This window comes from Tasmannia lanceolata, unplaced genomic scaffold (genome assembly GCF_043159265.1).
Source record: "Tasmannia lanceolata isolate RefF3 unplaced genomic scaffold, GAP_Taslan_0.1 ptg000004l, whole genome shotgun sequence".
Taxonomy (NCBI): domain Eukaryota; kingdom Viridiplantae; phylum Streptophyta; class Magnoliopsida; order Canellales; family Winteraceae; genus Tasmannia; species Tasmannia lanceolata.
The window spans coordinates 2,358,537-2,385,374 of NW_027518681.1; the positions used below are offsets into that span (position 1 = coordinate 2,358,537).

General features: G+C 38.6%; 2 protein-coding genes across 2 annotated transcripts; one reads left to right on the plus strand and one right to left on the minus strand.

The window, feature by feature from the left end:
* Positions 1–6,001: 6,001 nt before the first annotated feature.
* Positions 6,002–7,412, minus strand: LOC143876025 (uncharacterized). The gene has a single exon (XM_077377629.1). It carries the CDS (start codon positions 7,249–7,251, stop codon positions 6,406–6,408), a length of 846 nt encoding a protein of 281 aa, XP_077233744.1. The 5' UTR covers positions 7,252–7,412; the 3' UTR covers positions 6,002–6,405.
* A 7,986-nt stretch (positions 7,413–15,398) lies between these two features.
* LOC143875706 (thioredoxin H-type-like) lies at positions 15,399–25,908 on the plus strand. The gene is made up of 3 exons (XM_077377309.1): positions 15,399–15,596; positions 24,515–24,637; positions 25,620–25,908. Exons 1-3 carry the CDS (start codon positions 15,510–15,512, stop codon positions 25,752–25,754), a joined length of 345 nt encoding a protein of 114 aa, XP_077233424.1. The 5' UTR covers positions 15,399–15,509; the 3' UTR covers positions 25,755–25,908.
* The last annotated feature ends 930 nt before the right edge of the window (positions 25,909–26,838 follow it).

Below are 26,838 nucleotides of genomic sequence, written 5' to 3' on the forward strand. Positions count from 1 at the left end.
AACAGAAGGTAAAAATCCTATTTTTGGATCTAAAAGTGCATTAAAGGAGGGTAAGTCATGGGTTTTGGGGGGAGCTTCCAACCCTATTGCTCTAGGTCTTAGGCTTTTGTCAAGAGTCCTCTATATATCATTGTAACCCTCTTTTGAAGGAGATGGACTTTTACTTCGGAAAATAAAGAAAGGACTGGTTCTTGGCTTCTACTTGGTTTTATTCTTCATATTTCTTGTGTGTGGGAATTTTATACTTGACGACTGAAGATTTGGGTTCGACACATAGAGCTCCAGGTATTGGATCTAGTCAAGAGAAAGTTGCTATCACACGGCTGTGAATAACCTTGGATAAGGCTTTCATTCTTCTTTATTTGTGAGTGATTTTTTGGGTGTACACCAGGGTCAGTAAATCCCAAATTTTATTTATAAAACTGTTTTATTTTCAAGAAGGTTGTTCCCATCAAGAAGGAGTTGGAATTTTGCATGTTTTGCAATTTTATTTGGCTTCAAAATTTAGCATATATTTATATATTGTAGATTGGAAATTGTGATGGATCTGTTCAGACTGATATAAACTTCAGATCTGTAATATATTTCAGATTTGTCATAAATTTCAAATCTGCTATAAATTTAAGATTTATTGATTAATTTGGAAATCGCTCGCATCGTCAAATTCTGAAATCAAAGCATCGATATGATAATCAGTCCCACAGTAGAATCAAATCTACATCAATTCGGCATTAGAGGATAAGAATCATCCATACTACAATCAGACCTACATCGATTTTTGGTATAAGAACAATGCTTCCAAGAAAGGCATCAGGTCATGATACTAGTGAAGATGTGCCAGAAAATAAAACCCTCTGAAGATATTAAGGATTTTTTTTCGCTAGCATGGAGAGTTGATATGGTAGCAAGGAGAGAAATACGATTGGGTAATGAGAGATGAACATATAACACAGCTTGGGTCATGATGACAAATTTTTTGCGTAATCAATAGTCACAAGACTCCAAATGTGTTATGCAGAGGTTAATATTGGAGGATTTGACGAGGAAGTAAACCCCAGGCAACATGTACATAATAGGAAACATCCTCAACAACAATCGCTGCCCCCAAACAATTTTCCACAAGAAAATAATAGATGGGGAGTGAGGATCAAGGTTGAAATTACCGAGTATTGAGGAGGGTTGAGGTGGTTGATTATAATGAGGTGCCTATGCATAAACGGGTATCTCTGATAGCGTTGAGACTCGGGGGTTGAGCAGAGGCATAGTGGCAGTCAGTTAAAATAAAGTGGGCACAGTTATTCCATCATTCAGTTACTACGTGAGAGGAAATGAAATGATTGATTTTATTTTTGGACAGTAGAAATGAAACGATTGATGGGCAAAGAGTTTCTACCATTTAACTACATGTAAACATTGTATGAGTAGGTTCATAAGCTCACCTCAATGTTACTAGGATCGCCGACCCCAAACGTGGGTCGTTTTCGACCCGGATCGCCAAAAATGGCGACCCGGGCGACCCATAGAAAAGGGAGAGGTGCATAGAGAGAGAGAGAGAGAGAGAGAGAGAGAGAGAGAGAGAGAGAGAGAACAACACAAAACAAAAAATAATAATAATAATAACTCTCCATCGCAACTTTAATTTAATCATGCCTTATTGGAGACCGAAAAAAGAAAACTAACCTGAAGATGTTGTTCAGACAAAAACTTCCATTGCAGATCGCCAATCGAAATACAATCCATGTATAGTATTGTAAAATCTCCTTCCCTGCTTCCTTGATTTTGCAGAGAAGAGGGGGGTGGGGGCGTTGTAAATGGCATAAGAGATGAGGGAAAAGGGAAACCGTGGAAGGAATGCAACCACATAAAAACCCTAACAATGATTTAGCATCTCTTGGCATAACATTAAACTAGAGAGAGACCGCCAGAGTGACCCGGATTAGCGCTCCAAACAGACCCACAACCCCATATAGTGAACCGACTTAGCCTACCCTCGCCGTACCTTGTATAAGGCTACCATCATACCCCGTACCCATTCCCATACCACATACCGGAAAAAACCACGTTCCAGGTAACCTTGGCTCGCCAAAGGTCGAAGATAGTAGCTCAATATACGGAGGCATTCTATAAGCTACTAGTACGGAATCAGTTGTGAGAAAATACAAATGAGCTCATTGATAGATACTTGAGTGGGCTGCGGCAGTCCATTCACGATGAATTACAAATCCACAGCTTTAGGACCATGCCTAAGGCATAAGTAGAAGGACGAGCAGTGGTGGAAATGCAAAGACGAGTTCCCTTCGGGCCATCAATATTGGTGGGCAGCAATAGACCATTGCTTACTCCAAACCCAAACGTGCACCTATAGAGTCCAAATCAAAGGAGTGTGCAGCCTCCTAAGTCATATGAAGTATTTTCTATGGCTCCACAAGAGAGTATGCCCAAATCAATCCCTAAGCGGGCTAGTGTTAAATGTTTCCATTGTGGTAAGATGGGGAATTATTCGTTCGATTATTTGCAGGCTTGACAACAACTACTCACAGAAGAGGAAATGGTTGATAACACTGATGAGCATGAACACGATGAAGGGAATGATGAAACTCTGGAAATGATACTGGAGGAAGAAGGTAATATGTCATATAAGGATTCACACGGTTCTTGCTTGGGGGATATGAGATTGTTCTATGCACCTGCAAACGAAGGACACTGATTGTGGCACAAAATCTTCTCTAGGATGGCTTCCATAGGGGGCCATAGGGCCAAGCTCATCATCTACTCTAAAAGTTGTGAAATTGTTATATCTAACCAGGTGGCCAAGAAACTAAATTTGAAAATAGATGCTCGTCCTCAATCAAAAATACTAACATGGTTAAACAATTCGAATGCCGTATCATTTCCAAATAATGTTTGGTAGTGTTCTCCGTTGGAAATAGATATAAGGATAGCGTGTAGTGAGATGTTGAACCAATGTTTACGTGCAATATTTTACTTGGCAGAACTTGGCAGAATGATAGAGGAGCTATGTAATAAGGCATTTGACGTAGACATTGGGAAGTACAAAGTGATGTCAATCAAAGAACATTCATGTGCCGGCAAGGGGAAGAACATTATATGCTTATCCAGGTATAAGTTCAAGCATGATGGAAAGCATAAGGAAAAAGCATTTGAACGCAATGTTTGCTCCATAATGCATACATCTCATCACTACGGGCTGTTTGAAAGCAAGAACTCGAGGACGAATTATTATCATGTGGGGGTGACTGATGCAGTTAATCCTCCCAAAGGAGTTCAAAGAACAGGTGCAAGAGGAGAGGGAGCTCAGTCCTACGAAAATGGGCCTCACATTTATGTGTGGAAGCTTTACTTAAGTAGAGAACATACCAGGTAGATATCGTGTCCATTCATTTTTTTTGTTTTTTATTTTTCTTTTAAGGTTAAGTGATAGGACCCGCTAGCTAGTGTTTTAAGTTAAAAGGGAGTAACATTATTTATAATTAACTTAAGTGACCCAGCCTGTGATTATAGCTAACTTAAGTTTCACTTAAGTTAAATGGAGGGACCTATTTTAAATTCGTCACAAGGTTTAAGAGATGAAAATGTCTGAAGGGTGGAGGCAAAATCATCTAAATTATAGGAGCTTTTGGCGGGCATCCAAAAGAAAATAAAAATGCCTATACTTTCGATATAAATGTGCATCAAGAGAAAAGAGGGGGGGAGGCGTTTTAGGGTTTAGGGTTTTGTCAAGTCCTCTCACTCTCTGTTTATAACCCCGATAAATTTCAGATCTTTTAACTAAAAATCACTCGTCGTCAAATTTCGGAATTAGAGCATTTCTATCATAAGCAGTCCTACATTGAAATCAGATCTACATTAATTTGGTCAAAGCATAAGAATCATCCATACTGGAATCAGATCTACATCATCCCTTCACCCTCTCAAGCGTGTAAGGGGCATCTTATTGGTCAGGACATACATCACCCAACAAAGAAAGCTTCAACCTGTCAAGCAAAAGGTCTATATAATTCATCAATCATGTAGAGATCCTTATCGAACTCAACAGTAGGTCTTGAAATGCCTTCAGGATTGCCATATCTTTCACCATTTATCATGAGCTAGTGGATTCTGATGTGACTGCACCGAGCATTAGTGATATTGTGAAAGAAAGCTGTGTTTTTTGTCTCCTTAGGCCGTCTCACCATAGTCAGTTGGTGCCACTTAATCTCTTCTTGGATACCCATTTTGGAAGCTTCCTCTTTGAAGTTACTTTTACGAATAATGTCGTCCCTTATCAACAAGCTAAGCTCTTCCTTTCTATCCTGCTCAGCAATAGAATTAAGGATCGTCCCAATTCTGGTAATCTGAGAAAAACTTTCTCTTTGTTTCTTCAGGTTACTTTAAGCTTTTCCTTAAAGAATCTCAGGGTGCCCGCTAAATGGTAGGGGTGTCAACTGATCCACTGCGGGTCGGATCCACCTATGTCAGAGTCACGATCCATTCAAATTCCTCATCGGTCGGGTCAGAGTCGGATTGTTCTTCGGATCCTACTATCCACGTCATGATCACGATCCATTTTAATTCAGACTGTCCATCGGAGTGTCCTATTATGTCCTACTAAGCTAAGTAAACAATTAATCTTTTTAAGAAAGAGTTAGAATGGCAGTCCACTATTAGTGTGTCTCTATGCATTTTCTTCAACTAAATTAAAAATTTATCTATGTTTAATCTATGTGTAAAATAATGCTTGTAAACAATAAAACTAATCAAATTACATACACGAATATATAATGTATAACTATTATCAAAGAATAAATTACCCTAAAACTCCTGTCTCTTTTCCTTCATGAAAGTATAAAATGAAACGACTGAAATGAGTGAAATCGCACTCCCATCCGATTCATTAAGTGATAAAAGACCAAAATATTCAGTCGTGAAATCGCACTCCCAGCTGATTCATTAAGTGATAAAAGAGGTTTTGACCAAAATACCCTTCATAAAACAGTTAGCATTAACAAAATTTGGAGGGTATTTTTGCAAAACATTTCGGATCATGACTATCCAATTGGCTTCTGTGGAGTGCCCATACCCAATCCGAAATTTTTCGGATCCTAGATTTGATGATCCGAAATATGCCCATGGATCCTATTCATATTTTTAGATCCCGTTCATTCACGCTCGGATGCGTACGATCCAACGGACCGTCTGGATCCATTGACACCCCTACTAAATGGGGATTGCCCTTCCCACCAGACAAAGCACATGACCATCACTCCCTCAACTTCTCGATCAGATTCAGTTCCTTGAACCATTCAAGCTTGAAACTAAATGGAATGGTTCCCCACAAACCAATTGGAGCATGATAGAGCAATGTTTGGACGCAGGCTTGGAGTGGGCGCTTTGAATAGACCCATGAAAAATCAATCTAGCCTGCTCTTTTTTCTTTCTTTCCTTTTTTTTTTTTTTTTGAATGGCAATCTAGCCTGCTCATAGATGGCGGAGATTGGTAAATGAACCAATTGATGATTAATCCTTTACACAATATGGCTTCCTAGGAGAATAGTGACTGATACAGAGAATACATTGGTTACCCTAGAAAGATGACAAAAAAATGCAAACTAGGATAGAAACAAGTTGAGTGACGGATATTGCAAATACTTGATTATACCTTCAATGCGCATAAGACTAGGGGCCTTGGGTCAATTCTTGTTTCTTACCTTGCATTCTCATTTCATTATGTTTTCATTAGAGTACTTCTATCTTTTTCCTAAAACAAAACATGTAAAGAGAACTTAAGCCATAGTGAAATAAAGATCTCAAAGCAAATTACTAGCAGAACATAAGCTATGTAAAATCTTACCTCAGTGCTTCGGAGTTCAAACATAAAAGTGAATAAAATTACATGCTTGTATCCAAAAACTAGGTACACATCCTCCATGAGTAAGCAAACAAGTATCAATGACAAACAACACTCTGGGACATTGTTCAAATAAGAAACAACAAGAACATATTAACTAAAAACTGATTTCATAATCAAGCTAGCTAGTCTATCAAATTTAAAAGCTTAAAAAGGTTCAACCAAGATCTATCTGAGGCCATATTAGCAAACAAAATCTCTGGATCAGTGGTACGCCAATGGCCAGTCACAAATAGATAGATTATCTACAGAGAAATATAAACACAGAGCAATTGACATGAGGAACATAGACCAGAGAGAAATAGAACATAGAACACAAAACACATATAAGTGCCAGAACAGGCACCCTTTCTTTAACAGTACTTTTCATTAGATATTAAAAGTTTCTGCACCTCCGTTTCGTCATCTTGCTCATTCTCTTGGCCGCCCATTCTTGGAAAAGCTATTCCCTTGAATAGTATCTTAAACCCATCAATTAATTCACTTTTCCTGCCAAATCAAGAAGATGGGAAAACATCTTTAACCGCAGACGCAGCAGTCAAGTAATTAAGAGTATTCTTCAGCGTTTCCTTCTCCCTCTTCAACCTCGTCACCGTATCCTCCAATTCAAGCAATGCCTGCTGCTCTCTAGGCGCCCCTTCAAACGTACTCCCCACAAAGAACGAAAAAGGAGTAGGAAACAAATTCCTCCTAAGATCCTGACCTTCCTTATCAGCTTTCCCATTCAACCGATTCGATAACCTAATCACATCCTTCATATAAGTCTCCACGTCCGTAGCGAGCAACTCTAGGTCTAATTCCGGGTCCGCAGACGGCCGATCCTCAAGCCAAGTAACCTCAGCTACAAGGTAGGGTTTAGTACGAACCAAATCAACTACGCGAAATCTCTCCTGACCTTTACAAATAAGAAAAAATCGATCATCAACAAGGCGCTCGTGCTTCACAACCTCTCCGACACAGCCGACATCGGCTGTGCCGGTGGTGCTATCGGAGTAAATGACGCCGAATCGGAGATCGGTTTGGAGGAGAGTGTGCATCATGATTCGGTAGCGGAATTCGAAGATTTGGAGGGGGAGGATTGTGCCGGGGAATAAAACTAGTGGGAGAGGGAAGAGAGGGAGTTGTACTAAGTGGTTTGATTCGGAGGAGGATGCATGGTGTTTTTCAGAGGAGGATGAAGAGGAGCATTTGATAAGACGTGGTTTTGTGTGTGTGAGTGATGTTTTTCGAAAGGGGTTTTGGGTGAGATTAGGGTTAGGGTTTAAGGAAGGTTTAGTGGGGAAATAAGTAGTGGTTGTTGGTAGTGGTGAGGGTGAGTGTAGGGTTTGAGTAAGTAGTGCCATTGATTTTAGGGTTTTATGTAGGTTTATTGAGTGATTTTAGCAGATTGATGAATTAAAAAACGTACCTGTTGAAGAAGAAGAAGAGAGAAGGGAGAACATGATGGGTTTGGTTTTCCTTCTGTTTTTGGCTTGAGGGATGAGATTTAGGGATAATATTGTTTGTCTGGTGGAGGCAAATATACAAACAGTTGGAAGAGAAGAGACGTTGTGGGTCCGGATTGGGTCGGGTGTGGCAGAAAAGCTTCCGCGTGGATCCGGATAAGCCCGATTCTATAATAATCACACGTGATCATCATTCCCGATTTAAATGCTGATTTAATTTGGGAGATTATTTTTTCGCCCCACTGTAAGATAATACGCCCCATTTAAATCGGCAGACTTGGCGGTTTTTGACGCCAAATCACGTTATAAGGGGGCGCTTATCCTAAAGAGGGGCGAAAAAATCATTGCCTCCTGATAAATAGTGAGAATGAAAACTTGGACACTGGATTCATCAATGGATCTAAATTAAAGGGAAGTGATATTATCTGCCCCCTTCGTTTCCGGGCCACCCATTCTATTATCACACGTGAGTAATTTTTGTGAGTTAATGGTGACCAAGGTTTAAAATTTCGGTTTCGGATCCTGAAATTTCGAAATTTCGACCGAAATCCGGTACCACAAAGAAAATGGTATTTTATTCAATATTAAATTTCGGCCGAAATTACCGAAATTTCGGTAAAATATTTTTAAAAAAAAAAACTGGTATTTTGTGTGAAATTTTTAAAAAAAATGAAATTTCAGCCGAAATAAATGACCGTTTCGGTTTTTGGTGGTTTCGGTGTCGGTCTCCACCTAAATCCGAAATTTCGGTCGAAATTTAAAACCATGATGGTGACAAATTTATAACAGTCTATTCATAAGGAAAGTGATATATTCGCCTTCTTTTCATCCTTAGACTACGCACTCTAGTGTATTTATGACTACTCAATTTACACTTAAGGGTGTGGCCAGGGATGAAAAGGGGGCAAATATATCATTCCCTTTATTAGATGTAGAAATTCTTGGATAAGCTCCTCTTGGTCTTAGTTATCTTTCTCGAATAACTTTTGAGAGGGTTTTGGGTAGGGCTGCAACTCGGGTCGGGCGGGTCGGGTTTTGGAGAACCCAACCCTACCCGAGAAATATCTCGGGTCAGGTCGGGTTGGGTTTTTTTTCAGAAAACCCACGATTCCCAAACCCGGCCCTACCCATGATAAATCTCGGGTCGGTTCGGGTCGGGTCGGATTTTTTCACGTTGACGCAAATTTTTATGGAAAATTCTTGTTTGGCAAGGCAACTCAACTCATAGAAGCAGAAATTACACTCACATTACACTTGAATCAAACAATGATGTAATTACACTCACATCACACTTGAATCAAACAATGCTGTAATCAAACAATGTTGTAATTACAATCAAACACTTGAATCAACTCAACTCATAGAAGCAGAAATTACACTCACATACAGTAACAGTGGGTGCGTGGGTTTTCACTTTTAACTTTGGGATAATTACATTTACACCCCCTCTAGTTTCTAACACATCCACTCCACCCCTATAGTTTAAAACGTGACAAATACACCCCTGTGCCCCCTCAGCTGAAGGTTCGTCCATAGATTGAAGGGTTAGGATGATCCGATGGAGCTGATTTTTTGGGCACACCATATCTATGTCAGGACCCATCAAATGAACGCTTTGGATCATCCAAATAATGTGGGCCCCTACCCGAATCCAAACACTACCAAAAAATCATCCAAATAATGTGGGCCCACATTGTTTGGATGATCCAAAGCGTTCATTTGATGGGTCCTGACATAGTTAGGGTGTGCCCAAAAAATCAGCTCCATCAGATCATCCTAACCCTTCAATCTATGGACGAACCTTCCGTTGAGGGGGCCTACCTTAAACAAATTGAAACTACAAGGGTGTATTTGTCACATTTTAAATTATAGGGGTGGAAGTGGATGTGTCAGAAACTAGAGGGGGTGTAAATGTAATTATCCCTTTAACTTTTAACTAACAATAGAAAAAAATATACATACTATAACTTATGTAACTCGGGTCGGGTCGGGTCGGGCCCCTTCAAACCCGGCTCGACCCGAGATTCATGCGGGCTTTTGAATGCTGAACCCGGCTCGACCCGAAACCCATGAAACCTGAACCCGACCCAGGCTATTTTCGGGCCGGGTCGATGCGGGTCGGGTTTTACCCGGCTCGAGTTGCAGCCCTAGTTTTGGGAATTTGTAATTGCTTTTGACAACTGGTTAAATAATAAATAAAAGGTAAGTTTGTGTCATTGTCAAAAGATAGTAGTGCAAATATCAACAACCTTATTTTATCCTTGAATAAGGTTGCTATCCTTTGTGGGGCCATTTCACCTACGACACAGGAGAATATATCCTTTCCCACACCTCACTATAATTTATCCTTTCCCACCTCACAACAATTAAACTAAAATTGTGGTCCAGATTTACCAACAATTCTCTTCCCCTCCTCTATGGATTTTTCAGCTCAGGACAAAATTCTCGTGAAATATAATAATGTCATTTCCATTTCTACTCATCCGTCTTTTCTCCCCTTACCCATTTTTCCGAATTTTCAGATAAAGAAACGTGCGACATTTCCATTTCTGCTCATCCCTCTTCTTCTCCTTTGCATGACAAATTCCCGTCCTGTTTTTCCACCATTTTTCTAGGCACTCATGGAAAGTAAGCCGATTTAGCCCTTTTCATTTCCACCATGACCGAAAAAATCGAATATCATGTCGATTCCGATCCTTTCAAGAAAGGTGTTCATCTTTTATGGTGTTCCATTGCTCGATGAAGAAGGTCTGGGCTTAAGCCACATGTCATGCCCCCAAGCCACACACAAGGCTTGAGGACATGACAACGACATATACCTGCAAAGCAAGCTCTATAAGTATACAAGACTAACAAAACAATATCAGAACCGCTCATGGCGTAAACTACTATATAATGTCTTACATGAATTTATGATAAAGTCTTACTATTACACAATACTCACTATGCTAATTTAACAAACTCCAATAGCTGATGATGCAACTGCACTCTCTTGAGATTTCCATAAGGATTTAAAATCTGAAAATTGTTGATCCACAGTCAGCTGAGAAGCTTAGTATATAATAATGCACTACAACAGTGGGGTCAAGCATGCTAGCAACAAAGGTAATCAACTAAGCGAATAGAACAAGATACAAAGATACAAAGGCATAGCTAACATAGAACCAAATATCTGTAATGAGTACATAAAGGTAAATAAGAAATAAAGTCTACAAACCATAGCTCAAAAGTATCACATCGGGCAATATCATAAGGTATGAAAGGTCACTGAACTATAAAACACAGCTCGAATGTATCATATCGATGAGTATCATAAAGCAAAATTGAAGCAACACCACTTCAATAGCTAAAAAACAAATTATGGAGTTCCCACAAGGAATGGGATATCATGGGTCGAAGATACCTACACTAGGTACATCAAAGTAAAAGAGACATATGGTCCGCAAACTCATATATAATGAGAGATCAATAAACATAGTCTCAAAAAGATCAATACCACTTCGAGGTGATCGGCCTAGTCCAAAAAGCAAGTTATTTTAACCGACTACCCCTGGGTTGGAACTAGTTCCTCACATCACATACCTGTCGACAGGGTCAGCGCATAGCACCCACTGACGGGACCCACATAGTCCACATATAATCTTACGTCTCTACGAGAAGTGCCCACATAGCTATAGGTCAAAGTACACAAAGCAAAAGAGCAAAGTTTCATAAGGGTTCCACAAGAGATAAAGTCCACATTATTTCTATGGTTCACAAACTAAAGAAGATCCTAAGGGTGCAACACAGTTAGGTTGAATATGGCTACTTGGGGCGTAAAATCCAAAGAACTAATAATCTATGAGAAGAATAAAAAGGAAATGCTCAAGGGTGGGTTCTATAGAACACCAAGGTCCGAAGGTATACATTGCAACTGTAATGGTCCACATAAGTGCCACAAATCTTAGAGTACACATAATCTTTGAAGTTCCCAAGGCATGAATAGCAGTAGGGCCATAGAATACTCAGTCAAAGTGAAAGGGCTCCACATAGTTTCCACAAAGTGGGGTACATATGATTTCTGAATTTCTCGAGGTTGTAAATAGCAACAGAATTGAGGTACACAAGGCCAAAGAGCACAAGTTCATGACGAAATGTTACACATAGCGAAAGGTCCAACAAAGGGCACAAAGGTTGGGTAGCAATGATTCAAGTAGGTTTCCTCAATAGATTTCAATGCAGTAGAGTGTTCATTATTTGAGAAGTCACATTACAACACTAGTCAAATAAGTTATACAATGTTCCAATGGGTGGGAAAAACTTAGCATGCAAGACCAAACTAAATATCAAAGATCCAATAGAGTTTCACATTTAATAGGAAGGTATAGAAGTTGCAAAGAAAAGTGTATGCAAATGAGTTTGGAAATAGACGCACCGAAGTGGTATGAAATTATGCACCTCAATGTTCTCTCCAAACTCTTTTGGACTCAAGATCGATCACGTAATACGACAATCATTCCATTATTATCAATCAAGAACCACAAAATATGAACCAAAACACAAATATCCAATCCCCGGAGCACCATGGTTTTAATTTTCGACCGAAATTTGAAATTTCGGGTTTCGGTCGGGACCGACACCGATGTCACTTACAAGAAATCGTATTGTATTTCGTCCGAAATTTCACCCAAAAAATAGTTTTTTTTTTAATTAATTTAATATTTTACTAAAATTTCGGCCAAAATTTGGTATCGAATAAAATATTGTTTTTATTATTTCGCCGGATTTCGGCTGACATTTTGAAATTTCGGTTAAAATTTCGATTTCGGTGGGGTCCAAAACTGGTACCGAAACCGAAATTTAAAACCATGCTTAGCACGCGTGGAAAAGGAGCTGAAAGTGAACAAAATTCTTACTACTTTCCGTCAACTTTCCTTACCATGAAAGCAACTGGACGTTAGGAACACTAGTAAAAATGCACGTGCAATCAATTTCGCGTAAGAATAACCAGAAATTAAGTAATTGCCTAAAAATAGCTATAAAACCTACAAAAGTGAACTATGCATTTAGATAGGCATAAGCACAAATGAATTTTTTTTATGATAAAGACCATTTGGCATGTGAATTGCTACAAACATTTAGCATAAGTAAACCCTAAGACAATGTGATTAAGAAGACTTCACAAAGGAAATTTATATTAATTAACCTACAATAAAGTTGAGATCTTATTTCTTAGATGGATGCATAAAAATAAAAGAAAGAGAAATAAATCGAGGAGAAAATGTAAGTATTGGCGTACAAATAGCAGTAAAAGCTACAGAAGTCTTCAACTCTATGCATTTAAATAGGCATGAGCAGAAATGTTAAAATGTTATCATAAAGACCATTTGGCGTGCGAATTGCTACAAAAATTTGGCAAAATTGTTTTTGCCAAATTAATTAACCTAGAATAAAGCTCACCAATGTTTATAATCACGAAAACAATGTCTATGTTCCCTAGGAATCTTCCAATACCCATCATGAATAAAATGAAGAATGTGTGCGCCCCTTGTAGAAGGAATACACGAATGACGAAAGATGGTGCAATAGAAGTATGAGAGACATATGCTTTTTGGTAAGAAAAGTAAAATTTTCAAAAGAAAAAAAGAAGAAGTATGAGAGACATAAATTTGCAAGTCACTAAGTAACTAAATTATGTGTTAATATGAAGATGACAAATTAAGAAGAAAGTAAATGTAAAGTATAAAATATACCTTCTTAGTTTTGCCAGAAAGTAGAGTTTCACAATCATTCATTGCCAATGCATTGACCAATTTTTTATCCCCTTTGGGAGAGATTGGACTGTATCTATGTCACTGAGATATGGTAGCAATTGTTGACCACCGCAACTCAAGCCGGGTTGTTTTGGATTTTGAGAAGCAATAGTGAGTCACCAATAATCAGTTTGTAACTCACAATCGGTTCTCAAAATCCAAACCAAACAGGGACTCACAATTAACAAAGGGAAATGTTATCCGCACTACTATATCTTGATGATCACACTCCTCACTTTATTAAAGTACGGTATGGCCCGCACCATAGGATTATCCAAACCGTCTATTGTGGAATGTGGAGACTATTTCAATGTTGAAAAAGAAAAACACATATACAGAACTTCTTCAGATGGAACCCAAATTCGGGTTTCGGGTCGGGTCGGGTTGCCCGACAGCCCAACCCGACCCGATTTCCAATTCGGGTTGATTTTTCCCAACCCAACCCGATTTGCGAAAAAGCTTAACTCGACCCAACCCAAATTCAGCTTGAACCCGACCCGCATGGGAACATCCAAGTAACAACGATGGTTTCAAATTATATATAGTGCTAATGTCCTCACTACCATATTTTATAATGGCACTACTCACCGTATTTTGATGATCGCACTCCTCACTTTATTAAAATGTACGGTATTGCCCGTACCATAGGATGATCCAAACAGTCCATTAGATGGGCCACTGCCTACATAGGTGGTGCCCCAAAAATAATTTTCATAGGTTGATCTGAACCCTCCGATCTATAGAGGGTTATATGTTGATCCAAATCATCCATGTCATGAAACACAACATCAATCGGTTGTGCCCATAAAATCATTTCCATAGGTTGATCCTAGCCCTCCAATCGAGAGAGGTTTCCATAATTGTTGTTCCTCTTAAGATGCCCGGAATCCGTCAATATTTTGCAAGTGTCATGCATGAGTAATATCAAGTAGTTCTTTCGTCATTGTTATATGTCTTACCTCTTCTTGGTACTTTTTTCCGTAATTGTCATAGACAGGTACCGTGTGTACTTTTCGTATGTAGATTACGATTTTACCATAAAGAAAGTAGGTAATATCATAGCGTCTTATTCAAGAGAATAGGCATAATACAACTGAGATATAGATGGAATTTTTGGCAAAGGGTGGAAGAAAATAACCCAAGATTTTGCCTTTATATATGTAGATGTAGATTACGATTTTACCCTAAATAAAGTAGGTAATATCATAACGTCTTATTCAAGAGAATAGGCATAATACAACTGGGATATAGATGGAATTTTTGGCAAAGGGTGGAAGAAAATAACCTAAGATTTTGCCTTTATATATAGTAGTTATATAGATTACATACTGAAAGTGACATCCACACTCCTTTGTTTTAACAGTAGCACTCATATCAGCATTGAAATGTTTCAACAAACAGCCATTTGCGTGTTTTATGGGAGTGCCACTATCACTACTACCGGGGGTAGGCATTTTACAAGAAATTTATGGCGGACGGCGTGCACGCACGTGCAATCCCAAAGAACAGTGGGGCCACATTTTTGGGGTGATCCAAACCATCATTTTAAACCTCCACGGATCGGAGGGTTAGGAACATCTTATGGAGACGATTATCTGGGCACACCCTATGTATACTATCTACGTTAGGGCCCAACAAATGAAAGGTTTGGATCACTTAAAAAAAATGTGGGCCCGGAGGATTAGGAATATCTTATGGAGACGATTTTCTAGGCACACTCTATGTACACCCTATCTACATCGGACCCAACAAATGAACAGTTGGATCACTTGGAAAATGTGGGCCCCACTGTTTTTGGCCGCACGAGCTTTCACGGCCGTTCACCATATAAATTAGGGCAGTGATAAATTCACCCTGTATTTTTCAAAATGGAATGTACAACCCACACCTAGGATGATACAAACCACCCATTTGATGGGCCACAACGTAAATAGGTTGTGCCCCAAAAATCATTTCCACATGATGATTCTAACCCTCCGATCTAAAGAGTGACTCACATTATGGAAACTTCTTTTGATCGGACGGTCAGAATCATCTTGTGGAAATGATTTTTGGGGCACAAACTATTTACGCTCTGGCCCATCAAATGGACGGTTTGGATCATCCTATGGGTGGGATCTACAATACATTTTGAAAAATATGGGGTGAATTCATCCTAGAATGGGGTGAATTTACCACCGCCCTATAAATTACCTATATTTTATTTCCTTTTCCATCCACGCGTCATTCTCGTCATTCCTAATACGTTACTTGCAAGCAACATGGGAATCGCTATATAAAGGTTCTGAGGCACGCAAAAGGAAAAACTTCAATTTGGGGATCTTCTTTGTTTTCTCTTTTTTGAAGAACTAAGCAAAGAGAAAAATGGCAGAAGAGGGTGTTGTGATCAGTTGCCACTCCGTGGAAGCATGGGAAGAACAGCTCCAGAAAGGAAACGAGTCCAAGAAACTGGTATTGTTTACTCTTCTTTTATTATAAATCCTTTATTCTTTTGTTACTTTCTTTGTTTTGATGTCTAATTTGATGTTTCTGCCTTTGGGTTTTATTGTGTTTTGAAGTTGAATGATGGGTGCGGTTTGATTTGGTCTGATGGGTTTGTTGGTTTTGGTTAAGGTGGTTAATGTAGATGGTTGATATTATTTTTGTTTCTAGGGTTTCTGATTTGTACTTGTGCTATTGTTTTTGAAGTTTTCTGAATGTGGATGATTATTTGATCTGATTTACTCTAACTATATTCTGCTTCTGCTGGGGGGGGGGGACGGGGGGTGAGAGTTATCAACAGGCTTTTTCTTAGTCTGTTGGTAAGGATTTGTCAGACAAGAAAGCAGGAGAGGAACATTAAAAGGGGAAAAGAAGGGGCAAATCTTCCTTGGGAAGAGTAGAGAATTCCTTGTGGAGAGAGGATAGAAATTTTTTTTTAAAAAAGGGGCTTTGTCTTGGTAGGGCCTACCTTGAAGCAAGAGGAGCTTCTTCTCACATCTTTCAAATTCCCCTATTTTCACCCTTTCCGGTTGGGTGTATAAACTGTTTCTCCTTATCCCCTTATCTTTTATTTACCTTGATCTTCGTTCCTTGTCTTGACCCTGAAGTTTTCAAGATCTTGATCATTTCTTGATCTTATGTCTCAGATCTTGATTTTAATACTTCTTTCCTTCATCTTCCTTATCTTGGCTAAGATTATCACATCCTTCTCATATCTCTATCTATATTTCTTTCTAGTCTTGGAGGCTACCCTCTACCACACACACATCCCTACCCTTATCCATTACCCCTTTTTCGCATTGTGAATAGACTAGTACATCATTATTCCATCTTAGTTACATATCTTATTTCTTTGGCATACTACTTCCTGTTTATTCTATTATGAGAATGTATGTTGCATATTCTGATAAATCAACAAACGGACGCTAGATTCGCATTAATGCACAAGGAAAATAGACCACCAATTTTCCAATAAGAAAATTATCCCAAAAGCAGGCCGGCTTTAGTTTAAAAACCGACCATGTGGTATTGAGATGGAGCACAAGGAAGTGTGACCATTCCATTAGTGGGATGTAGACGGATGACATGGCACTCCAGTTGAATATGTGTGGTTCACTTAAGGAAAATGGATTGGTTTGAAAATGTATACTGCTTGTGTTGTAAACATAGAGAGCATTGCAGACAATAGATGCATACCAAGATCTTCGAGTGGACCACAAACCAAACAATCTCACTGGATTTAGAGGGCATAGAACACTACTTCGATAGAAGATTTGAATACTTAATCTTGTTTCTTGCATTTCCCCAAGAAACATGCACCATCCTATGGTTAAGCAATGTGTATTTGAACATCTTGCACAGTTTGCATCTACATTAGCAACAACGGGGTCCAATCTCGAAGGTGGTGGGACGAGAAGTTCAGGACCCTAGGTGCTTCGTAATGATCTTATGATGTGTCAACAATCGTGAGATGTGATGAATGAGGGTCAACAACGTACAAGATTATAATCAGGACCAACGTTTAAAAATGCGGATGTGGCGTGGAAGCGGCCGAAGAAAATCCTAGTCGACTCGGCACGACGCGGTTGAGTACTCGGTTGACGTGGTCATAATTCGGGAGAGTCAAAGGAGTTTTGTACAACGCGGAACGCGGCCAAGGTGAAAGGGAATTTTTTCAGGGGAGTCGACGTGGATGCGGGGGGGAGGGCGTGGAGTTTCAAAACTATGATTAGAACGACATGGAAGATACTAGGACATGTCATCTTTTAGTAGATCAAACTCCCAGGAAGCCTTCGTTATAAAGTAGGATTATGAAGTGAAGTACCATCGTCCTGACCATACTTCACATTAAACTGAAGAAAAGTATCCAGTATTGGTATTAATAAGAAGAGCAAGAGGAACAAGATCCTTCATATATTCATTTGGTTGACCAAAATACTATGATCAGAAAGAGATACTTCCAATCCAAGGAGTATGTCAGATTTCCCAAATCCTTCATCTTGAATGAAGATTGAAGAGCAACTTCAATTGGAATCTACCATACGTGTCATCTCCTAATACGATAACATTGTCAACATGTATAAGCAATATAGTGATCTCAACAGTGGTACACTGTTGAAGAGGAAATAATTGTATAGGATTTGTAGATTTGAAATAGCCAGTTACTCTAAAAGCTTAAGCTGTTGGAGAAGGCGTTATTTAATCTTTTATACTTCAACACTCCCCCTCACGTGTGGCCCCTCTTTTTAGGTTTGGCCAACACGTGGCACATGTGGCCCTCTTTTGGGTCTGGCCATTGCATGTGGAATTTTGCTATCGAGGAGGTTTGAACGCAGGCATTTGCTCTGAAACCATGTGAAATAACCAGTTACTCCAAAAGCTTAAGCTGTTGGAGAAGGCGTTATTTAATCTTTTATAGAGGATATCCAAGTCGATATTATACTTGTTTGTTGTGTCAAATTTCTCAATCTTGAGAGTAGATTAGATTTTCACACACTTTCTAACAATAGCTCAAATCTAACCCTCTAGCTGTTTTTGTTTTTGTTTTTGGTTTTGGTCTATTCACTCCTTCCCTCGGAGTCGCTAGCCGCCCCCCCCCCCCCCCCTAACTCCTTACATTTCGTAGTTAGTTGTCCCATTGGCGAACTGATCGATCCCTTCATAGGATATTCGTGCTACTCCGAACACTTCCCAAGCAGAGTGAAAAGTATGCATAAGATGGGCATGTTGTTCCACCATCTGTTTGTGTTTTTATGGATTATAATAATATCGGTACCTTTCAAAAAATGATAATAAATTTAACATAACATTTGTGAAACTCGCATACTCAAAGTTATAATTGCAAATAGAAGACACTAACAAGCAAAAACATGATAGTTTATTCGAATAGAGAGGCACATATTTAAAACAAGACAATTATTTTCCCAACAAAAGTATCCATGGACAGGGAAAACAAAAGAAAAAACAAAAAACAGAAGTATCCATGAAGTAGCCGGGTATCGTGTCGTGTTAGACACGGTACATTGGGCCTCTAGAAATATCCGAGTATGATAGGCTTTGTAGAGAAGCTAATGAAAATACATATTTGTTAGCTAGAGGATGTAAATAGGGATGTAATTACCATGGGGCAGTATTTGACCCGGTTGTAATTTTGCTTCTTTTTTCAAAATAAAGTTCACAGACGTTTTCCACATCAAGATTAAAGAGACCTCCACAATTTTGAGACATGCATTTCCATACATGTTTTGTCATATTAAACAAGCCCAACCACAATCTATTGATAAGAACATCCAAACACAAGTTGTGGATGGGTTGATGAGCTAAATTCTTATTGGTTCAGGAACCAGGGACTTATGTTTCAATACTAGATCTCGGCAATGAAACTTCTGTCTGCAGCGTGGGATTCAAAATATCAAGTGTTGAATATCTTTGGGGTTGCCTCATCTCTTTCATTTGCCTTCTGATTTGGCAACTAGTTCCATCTTGAAATGCCATTTGGTTGGGGGCAAAATGCCATTCATGAGATGGTTTGGAAAGACAAATCCACCACTAAAATTCTTAGATAGGGCCCCATTATAATTTCATTTGATTTTGTGGAGGTGGTTATTCAAGTTACTGAATTCCACCAAGAGACTTGTAAAATAAAACACTGACTGATTTGTGGTATGTGCTAATTCATGAGACTTATTTACTAATGGAGTAGCTTGCTGGGATGTACATTATAAAATTCTCGTTGAAGATGTTTTCTTCCACGAGTCACCTCGCAAGAGGTGGGTTGCATTCATATGCTTCACAATTATCAACTTATAAATACTTCCAAAGACTCTTGAGAGGCAAAGTGACTTAATACAGATTGATTGAAATTCAGTAAAACAGAAAATAAAACCGAATTTAATGCAATTTCCACAGTTTAATATCTGTATGGCAGGTTCCAAATCTGTTGTCTCACATGCAACATTTGTATTGGATCTTGACTTATGGCTTTACATTATATATAGGATTATTGATATTGTATGCTGCATCCAACCTAAAATCACAAGTGTAGAGTAAGTTCAGGCTTGCCTTCCTGGAGCCACTTTCACTCAAGGTTTTAAATCTCGGCTTCAGTTTCGGTCATCAGCGAAACCGAAATGTTTCGGTTTCGGAATGAAATTTCGGACGAAATCTTATAAAAATTTCACCGAAATTTCACTGAAATTTCTGAAACGTTTCACCCCGAAATTTCCGAAACGTTTCACCGTTTCGTTTCGGCTTGTACTTTTCCGAAACTATGTGCATTTCGTTTCGTTTTCTACCGAAACCGAAATATTTCGGCCGAAACGTTCGTTTCGGCCGAAATTTAAAACCATGCTTTCAATTGCCTTCCTATTCGAAGGTAAGAAGAGGATTTAACCTTACCCATAAGGAAATCTTCTTTCCCCAGCCCTTCAACGATGGCTGAAGTGCCGAACCATTTGGTGTGATGATACTTCCTTGAAGATTAGATTCCATTATATACTGTCTTTTCTTCCAATGTCAGCTTTGAACTCTGAGTTCAACCCATTCTTAATCCTTTCTATATTTTGTCTTTTCTCTTTCAATGTCAACTCTGTCAGCCTATTCGTTATAAACAATATGTTCACTGAGTTCAGAAATCAAATTTCATAAACAATATGTTCACTGAGTTCAGAAATCAAATTTCTTACAAACTGGTTAGTAGTAAGCCCCTTCAATTTAGCATGTTGGCCTTGTATTTTGCCATCTGTCGGTACCTGCCACACCTTCCAGCTTAACTCAATGTCATGCCTTATTATTGTCTCGTACACTCCGAATCCCCGATTGTATTTCTTAATGCTGTCACTTTTTCCTTCTAGCTGCAATCTCAGATTTTGGTCGCATTTTCTAATATTGGGTGACTGTGGTTCTCCTGGCGTTTTTAGAGTTCGAGTTGACTGTGTGTTGTCCAATCTTCCAGAGATCCGACAATCAATGGGTTCAAGAAAGTTGGCTTGGAAGGGACTAATATCTTTCTTCTTCCCCGTGTGGTAGGATTGGATAATCATCCAAAGTCTATAATCATCCAAAGTCAGCTATGTGCTTGACTCCGGCCTGTAGTTTATTCCTGAACTTTTAAGTGCCCACTGCGCATCTGTTATGTGTTTAAATCTTTCACCATCTTATATACACTAGTGAGCAACCTGTGCAATGCACGGGGTGAGAAAGGAAAAGTATATGATACAAAAAGATGCATTAAAATAATTCAAAGAATTAAAATAATCTAAACAAAAAACAAATAAAGTATATATGTTAGCAAAATAAAATATCTCAAACAAACAAATGCATATTTAAGCAAAAAATATGTATATACTGAATCTTCTTTTCTATTATTTTAACATGAAGCGGAGAGGTATCATTTCAGCAAATATTTAAATAGTTCATTACAAAAACTGACTTAAACCCAAACTTCAGTAGTCTAGTAAAACTAAGATGATCCCCCCTTGTTGATCTGGTTTTTTTAGTTCATGGTAGTCTTTCAGTAAGTCTTCATACACATACATATCATGGAGGCGCTCAAAATGGATTTACACCATTTGAAGTTCTTCATAATTGCAGTCTTGAATGTCAAGGTCATAGCGTTGTTTTATGTGTTGAATTCCAATTCTGGCTACATCTTGCTCCGCGTCAATCTTCTTCTTAAAAGTTTTACATAGGATTTCAACGTTGAGCCCTCTTCAATTGTGTTTCTACTAGGGTTGCAACTCGGGTCGGGCAGGTCGGGTTTTCCAGAACCCTACCCTACCCGAGAAACTATTTCGGGTTTGGTCGGATCAGGTTTATTTTGGAAAAACCCATGATTCTTAAACCCGGCCCTACCCAAGATAGTTTGTCGGGTCGGGTTTTTTCATGTTGTCGAAGAATTCAATTCATCCAAACTATTTACTTAAAATGTCAAGAATGGGTATAAAATTATTCTCGGAGAGCATAGCATCGATCATCCTCTTCTTCTCATTTATCCCTGATTCAACTAAGAGCAGAGAAAGGGTTTGTGGTAACAATTGCAGCATTTGATTTCTGCACACACACAGAGCGAGAGAGAGAGAGAGAGAGAGAGAGAGAGAGAGGAAAACCCTAGTTGAACTCTCCTTCGAGGGAAAAATAATGGGAAAAAATCCGACTACCTTATAGAAAAATTGAGAGGATATGTAACTCAACGGAAACACTAGAAATCATGGAAAAACTAGAGAAACATAAACTCCATATTGAGCTGAAATTAATGGGAGAAAGGGGGAATAAAATTAAAAAAAAACTCACCGGAGGTTGATGCTCTGTAGGTTTTGGGTATAAGAAATTCCATTGTTCCATGGATAGTCCATGGATAGTGAATGGAGTAGAGAGAGAGAGAGAGTGTCTGTGTTTGTATGGTGGGTTTCTAGGTTTCTATTTTTTAACTTATCTTGTTTTTGTCACCATGTTTTATAAGGATAAAAAATTATACAAAGGAAACGAACCTCCGGGTTTTCGGGTTTTTAGCACTTAAACCTGACCCTACCTGAGAATGCCTCGGGTTTTGGAATTTGAAACCCAACCCAGCCCGAGACCCATTCTCTTTGAACCCGACCCAAGTTGCAACCCTAGTTTCTACTATCAACAAATGCTCGATAATAGCACGCTTCTGAACATAGTTTGACTGTGTATATTGGAGGTGGTAATCTTCTTTTCTGTAAAATCACATTTACTAAGCTTTTGAAAGAGATTTTATGCACCGTGGCAGACTTTCTATCTGCAACAACAAATTAAACATGTCCAGAAAATATTAGTTCAGAGAACATTAGTCACAACTCTAAAGATCAATTATCAAAGAACATTCGAAACGAAACTCATATGAAGAATAGTTCGAAAATCAGATTTATCTGTTCGGTGCTCACATTTCAAGATAAAGAATAACCCAAATAATTGCAACTGAATTCTACCTAATCATAGAATGCAGAAATTAAAGAAACTAAAGCAGAATACCACCGTCATGAGCGTCCAATAAAAAAACTAATAAAGAGCCCAATGGATCTATAAGAAATTCAAGGATGGCACAACTATTATAAATTTATGCGCTGAAGATCTAATCAGCTCATTATCTTCATCTCCATGAAATTCCAAAACATGGGATATGCTAGCGTCCATCGCAGAAGGCATTTCACGGATGGCCTGTTGCATGTGAGATAAGCCGCACATGCATACTTTTCAGCAGATTTTGTCTTCATTCATGAGGTGGAGGCTCTCATATGCAACAACCATCCTTGATATGGGTTTCGTTTCGAATGTTCTTTGATATTTGAGTTTTGGAGTTGTGACTAATGTTTTATGGACCAATATTTTCTAGACATGTTTAATTTGTTGTTGTAGATAGCATGGCTGCCACAGTGCATAAAATCTCTTTCAAAAGCTTATTGAATGAGATTTTACGAAAAAGAAGATTACTACCGCCATTATACACAATAGATCTATGTTCAGAAAGAGGTTATTATCGAGCATTTGTTGCATTAGAAACACAATTGAAGAGGGTTCATCGTTAAAATTATATGTAAAACTTTTTAAGAAAAAGATTAACGCAAAGCAAGATGTAGCTAAATTGGAATTCACCGCATAAAACAAAGCTATGACCTTGAGATTGAAGACTTCAAATAGTACAAATCCATTTTGAGCGCCTCTATGATATGTATGAAGACTTACTAAAAGACTACAATGAACTGAAAAAACAGATCAACAAGGGGGAATCATCTTAGTTTACTAAGACTACTTAAGTTTCGGTTTAAGTCAGTTTTTGGAATGACCTATTTAAATATTTGCTGAATTGATATCTCTCTACTTTAGTTTAAAATAATAGAAAAAAAGATCTAGTATATACATATTTTTTTGCTAAAATATATATTTGTTTGTTTGAGGTATTATATTTTGCTAACAAATATACTTTATTTGTTTTTTGTATAGATTATTCTAATTCTTTGAACAATTTTAATGCATCTTTTTCGTGTCATATAATTTTCCTTTCTCACCCTGTGCATCACACCGGTTGTCCAATAGTTTTAAATCATAAAATGGGAAAAATATTGAAAGGTGAGGAAAGGTTTTGCTAATATTCGGGGTACAAAAGGAGTGCCACGTGGCGTAATAACAAGGTGCAGGATTCCGCTTCATTTATATATTATTGGATTGCTGGACTCATCATTAGAGCCTTCTCTTTTATTTTGTTAGGTTTGGAGGGACGTATTCCTACTAGTTTTTATTTTGCTTTTCTCGCTATAGTAGTCAATACAGTTGTCAATGATTACAGGGTCACGAAGCGATAGAATCAGCATCACACTTAAACAAACTACCTTACATATACAAGGAATAGAAACAAAGTGTGTGAAGCCCAAAGTAATCTTATTTCCAAATACCAAGAATATAAGCCTCAGATCGAACTTTAATTGTTTCTAGGGAGAAGGCCAAGGCAGCCATAGCAAGCCATCCAAAAAACAAAGCGTCTTGTTTGGCTTAATGCTGCACATCGAGCCTCCTCTTATATTGAAATCATATGCCATTGTCCATTTCAGTTATATCTGCATATATTTAATAGTTGTTCTAGTATGACTAGGTTGCATGAAGAAAATCTTCAATTTCTGCCCTGGGATTGTGCAACTGATCTAGCTTGGTGATAGCGTCTGTCTAGTAGTTCAAGTTTCATTTAGGCCCTGTTCGTTTGAGATTATGGAAACCGATGGTGAGCCCCCAAACTGATTATTGGACTCAAATTACATTAATTTTGACTCCAATAATTGGTTTGGGGGCTTACCATCGGTTATCATAATCTCAAACTAACAGGGCCTTAGTGTTGGCACTTAACAAACCTGTATTGTGGGTTTATATGTCTCCAGGTGGTTATTGATTTTACTGCTTCATGGTGTGGGCCATGCCGTTTCATTACTCCGATCTTGCAAGATATGGCTAAGAAGTTACCGGATGTTACGTTTCTCAAGGTTGACGTTGATGAATTGAAGGTAATCCTGCTCCTCTATGCAAATTGAACTATATTATGCTTATCATTATATAACATGTCATTGATCAGATTTTCTTTTTCATTTTTTTGGTACTCTAGAGTAATTGGATTGTCTTCTAGTTTAGAGAGAAACTTTTGGGACAGTGACTGTTAAAATTCATTGGGGCTGTTATGGCTGATTGATCTGGTTGGGAACTATTAGTCCAGTCCATTGATGCCAGACCCATCACGATTGGGTGATCCTACTACCTTAGTCCAAAGACATCCTTTTTGGTTTTTTTTTTTCCATTGGAAGAAAGGGGGTAAAGTGAGGAAGAAACAGATGTAGAAATAGAAACAACTTCCGAAACGAAGGGGACTAAACAGGAACAAGAGGGATCCACCGAAGAAGACCCTTCCTTATGTTCGGAAGAAAAGGAGGATCGTGAAGAGTTTTATTTTTTTCTTTTTAAATTCCATAGAAGAGTTTAGCCATTGATTTTTTTATGGCCTCATCTAATCGATGGGAGATCCGTTCAGAATGAAATTTCAAAGTTTAGACCAATGGTGCCCGGATTTTTTCCCCCAAGAAGAGTTCAGCCAATGATTTTTTATGGCCTTTGTCTAATGGATAGGATCTCCGTTCAGGATGAGACTTCAGACCTATAGTTTCAAAACCCTCCCACGTCAGTGATGACTTGCCTGAGTCGACTCCCTTTTCCATTCTCCGCGTTCTCTCCAAATTACGACCATGTCAACCGAGTGCCCACGCGCCCCGCTCTGCGCCTAGTCGACTAGGATTTACTTTGGCTGCATTTTGGCCCGCATTCACTTTTAAAACACTGTTCAGACCAATTGTGCCGCTTGGTGGTGGCCCATCAGATCAATCGTTTCTATCATCCCTCTGTGTGCCACATCTATTGTGAGAAATGGCTATCCAAATTAGTTTGAAGTTTGTAATATTATTTGCTACTTTGAGTAATTGTGTACATGTATAATTGCAGTCTGTTGCTATGGATTGGGCGGTAGAGGCAATGCCAACCTTCATGTTCCTGAAAGAAGGGAAGATAGTGGACAAGGTTGTGGGTGCGAGAAAGGATGAGCTCCAGCAGAAGGTTGCATTGCACATGGCAACCTAATCGTACCATGCACTTGAAATATTATCATCCATTAAAACAAACATAGAACTTTAATGGTTGCATTTGGTTTCTGGGATTTGAATGTTCATAATGTTGCTGGTGGAGAAGTCTACAAATTGTCTCCTTTACCTAATGATTTTAACTGTTTCTGAAATTCCAGTGGTTTGGCCTTTGCCAAGATAGTGGTTTCTAACATATTTACCAGGGTGGGAAACGAATTTAGGAAATGAAACGTGAAACGGAAACGGGAAACGCATGAAAAAATAAATATAGGGGAAACGAAAAAACAATAGGAAATCGTATGAGAAACATCTTCAAAAATGCGAAACACATTAGAAGCGTTTCAGAAGCGATAGAAAATACACATGAAACACAAGGAAAACACAAAATATGTGGTTTTGTAGATTTAAACACGAAAAACATTTCTCCAATTTTTGTGATCATGTTTCGGAAATGTTTCTGAAACGCGTTTCCCGCATTTCCCACCCGTGAGAAACGCGTTTTAGGGGAAACGGGTTTCCCACCTGGCCCAAGGAGTTTCCGGCAACTATGGTTTCTAATCCACTCTTCTTCCAAAGATTATTCTCAGAGAGGTATTCTTCTAATCTATGGTCAATACATTCTGAGTCAATTCCTCATAAGCTACAATGAATGTTTGGGAATGTGCCAGTGAAACTGAAACCATCTTGTTGTGCCAATTAACTTTAGGGCGCTGATATTTTCGCTCCCCAGTCCCCACTACGTGATCAATGCACACCCTTTTTACGTTTTACGTTTTACGTTAAAGTGCCCCTCTCGTGTACTTTTTTTACCTGCTGAGCAAGTCATTCTCAACCTTTTTAACCTGCTGAGTAAGTAATTCACTAGTGTAGCAGGTTATTTACACCTTTTACCTATTGATGAGCATTTATTTTTTGGCTTATTTTCTCTCTCCCAAAGTTTTTGACGTTGGATGGTCTATCTAGACCACCCATTTGGTGGACCCCACCATGGTTGTGCAAAATTGAACCATTCAATTAACCTAAATCGTTGGATCATCAACGGCCTAACCCTCTATAGATAGGATGGTTAGGATCACCCTATG

Coding starts and splice junctions, on each gene's coding strand:
- LOC143875706 (XM_077377309.1), top strand. CDS start 15,510: ATGGCAGAAGAGGGTGTTGTGATCAGTTGCCACTCCGTGGAAGCATGG. Junction 15,597..24,514: donor GAAACGAGTCCAAGAAACTG/GTATTGTTTACT, acceptor ATATGTCTCCAG/GTGGTTATTGATTTTACTGC. Junction 24,638..25,619: donor TTGACGTTGATGAATTGAAG/GTAATCCTGCTC, acceptor GTATAATTGCAG/TCTGTTGCTATGGATTGGGC.
- LOC143876025 (XM_077377629.1), bottom strand. CDS start 7,251: ATGGCACTACTTACTCAAACCCTACACTCACCCTCACCACTACCAACA.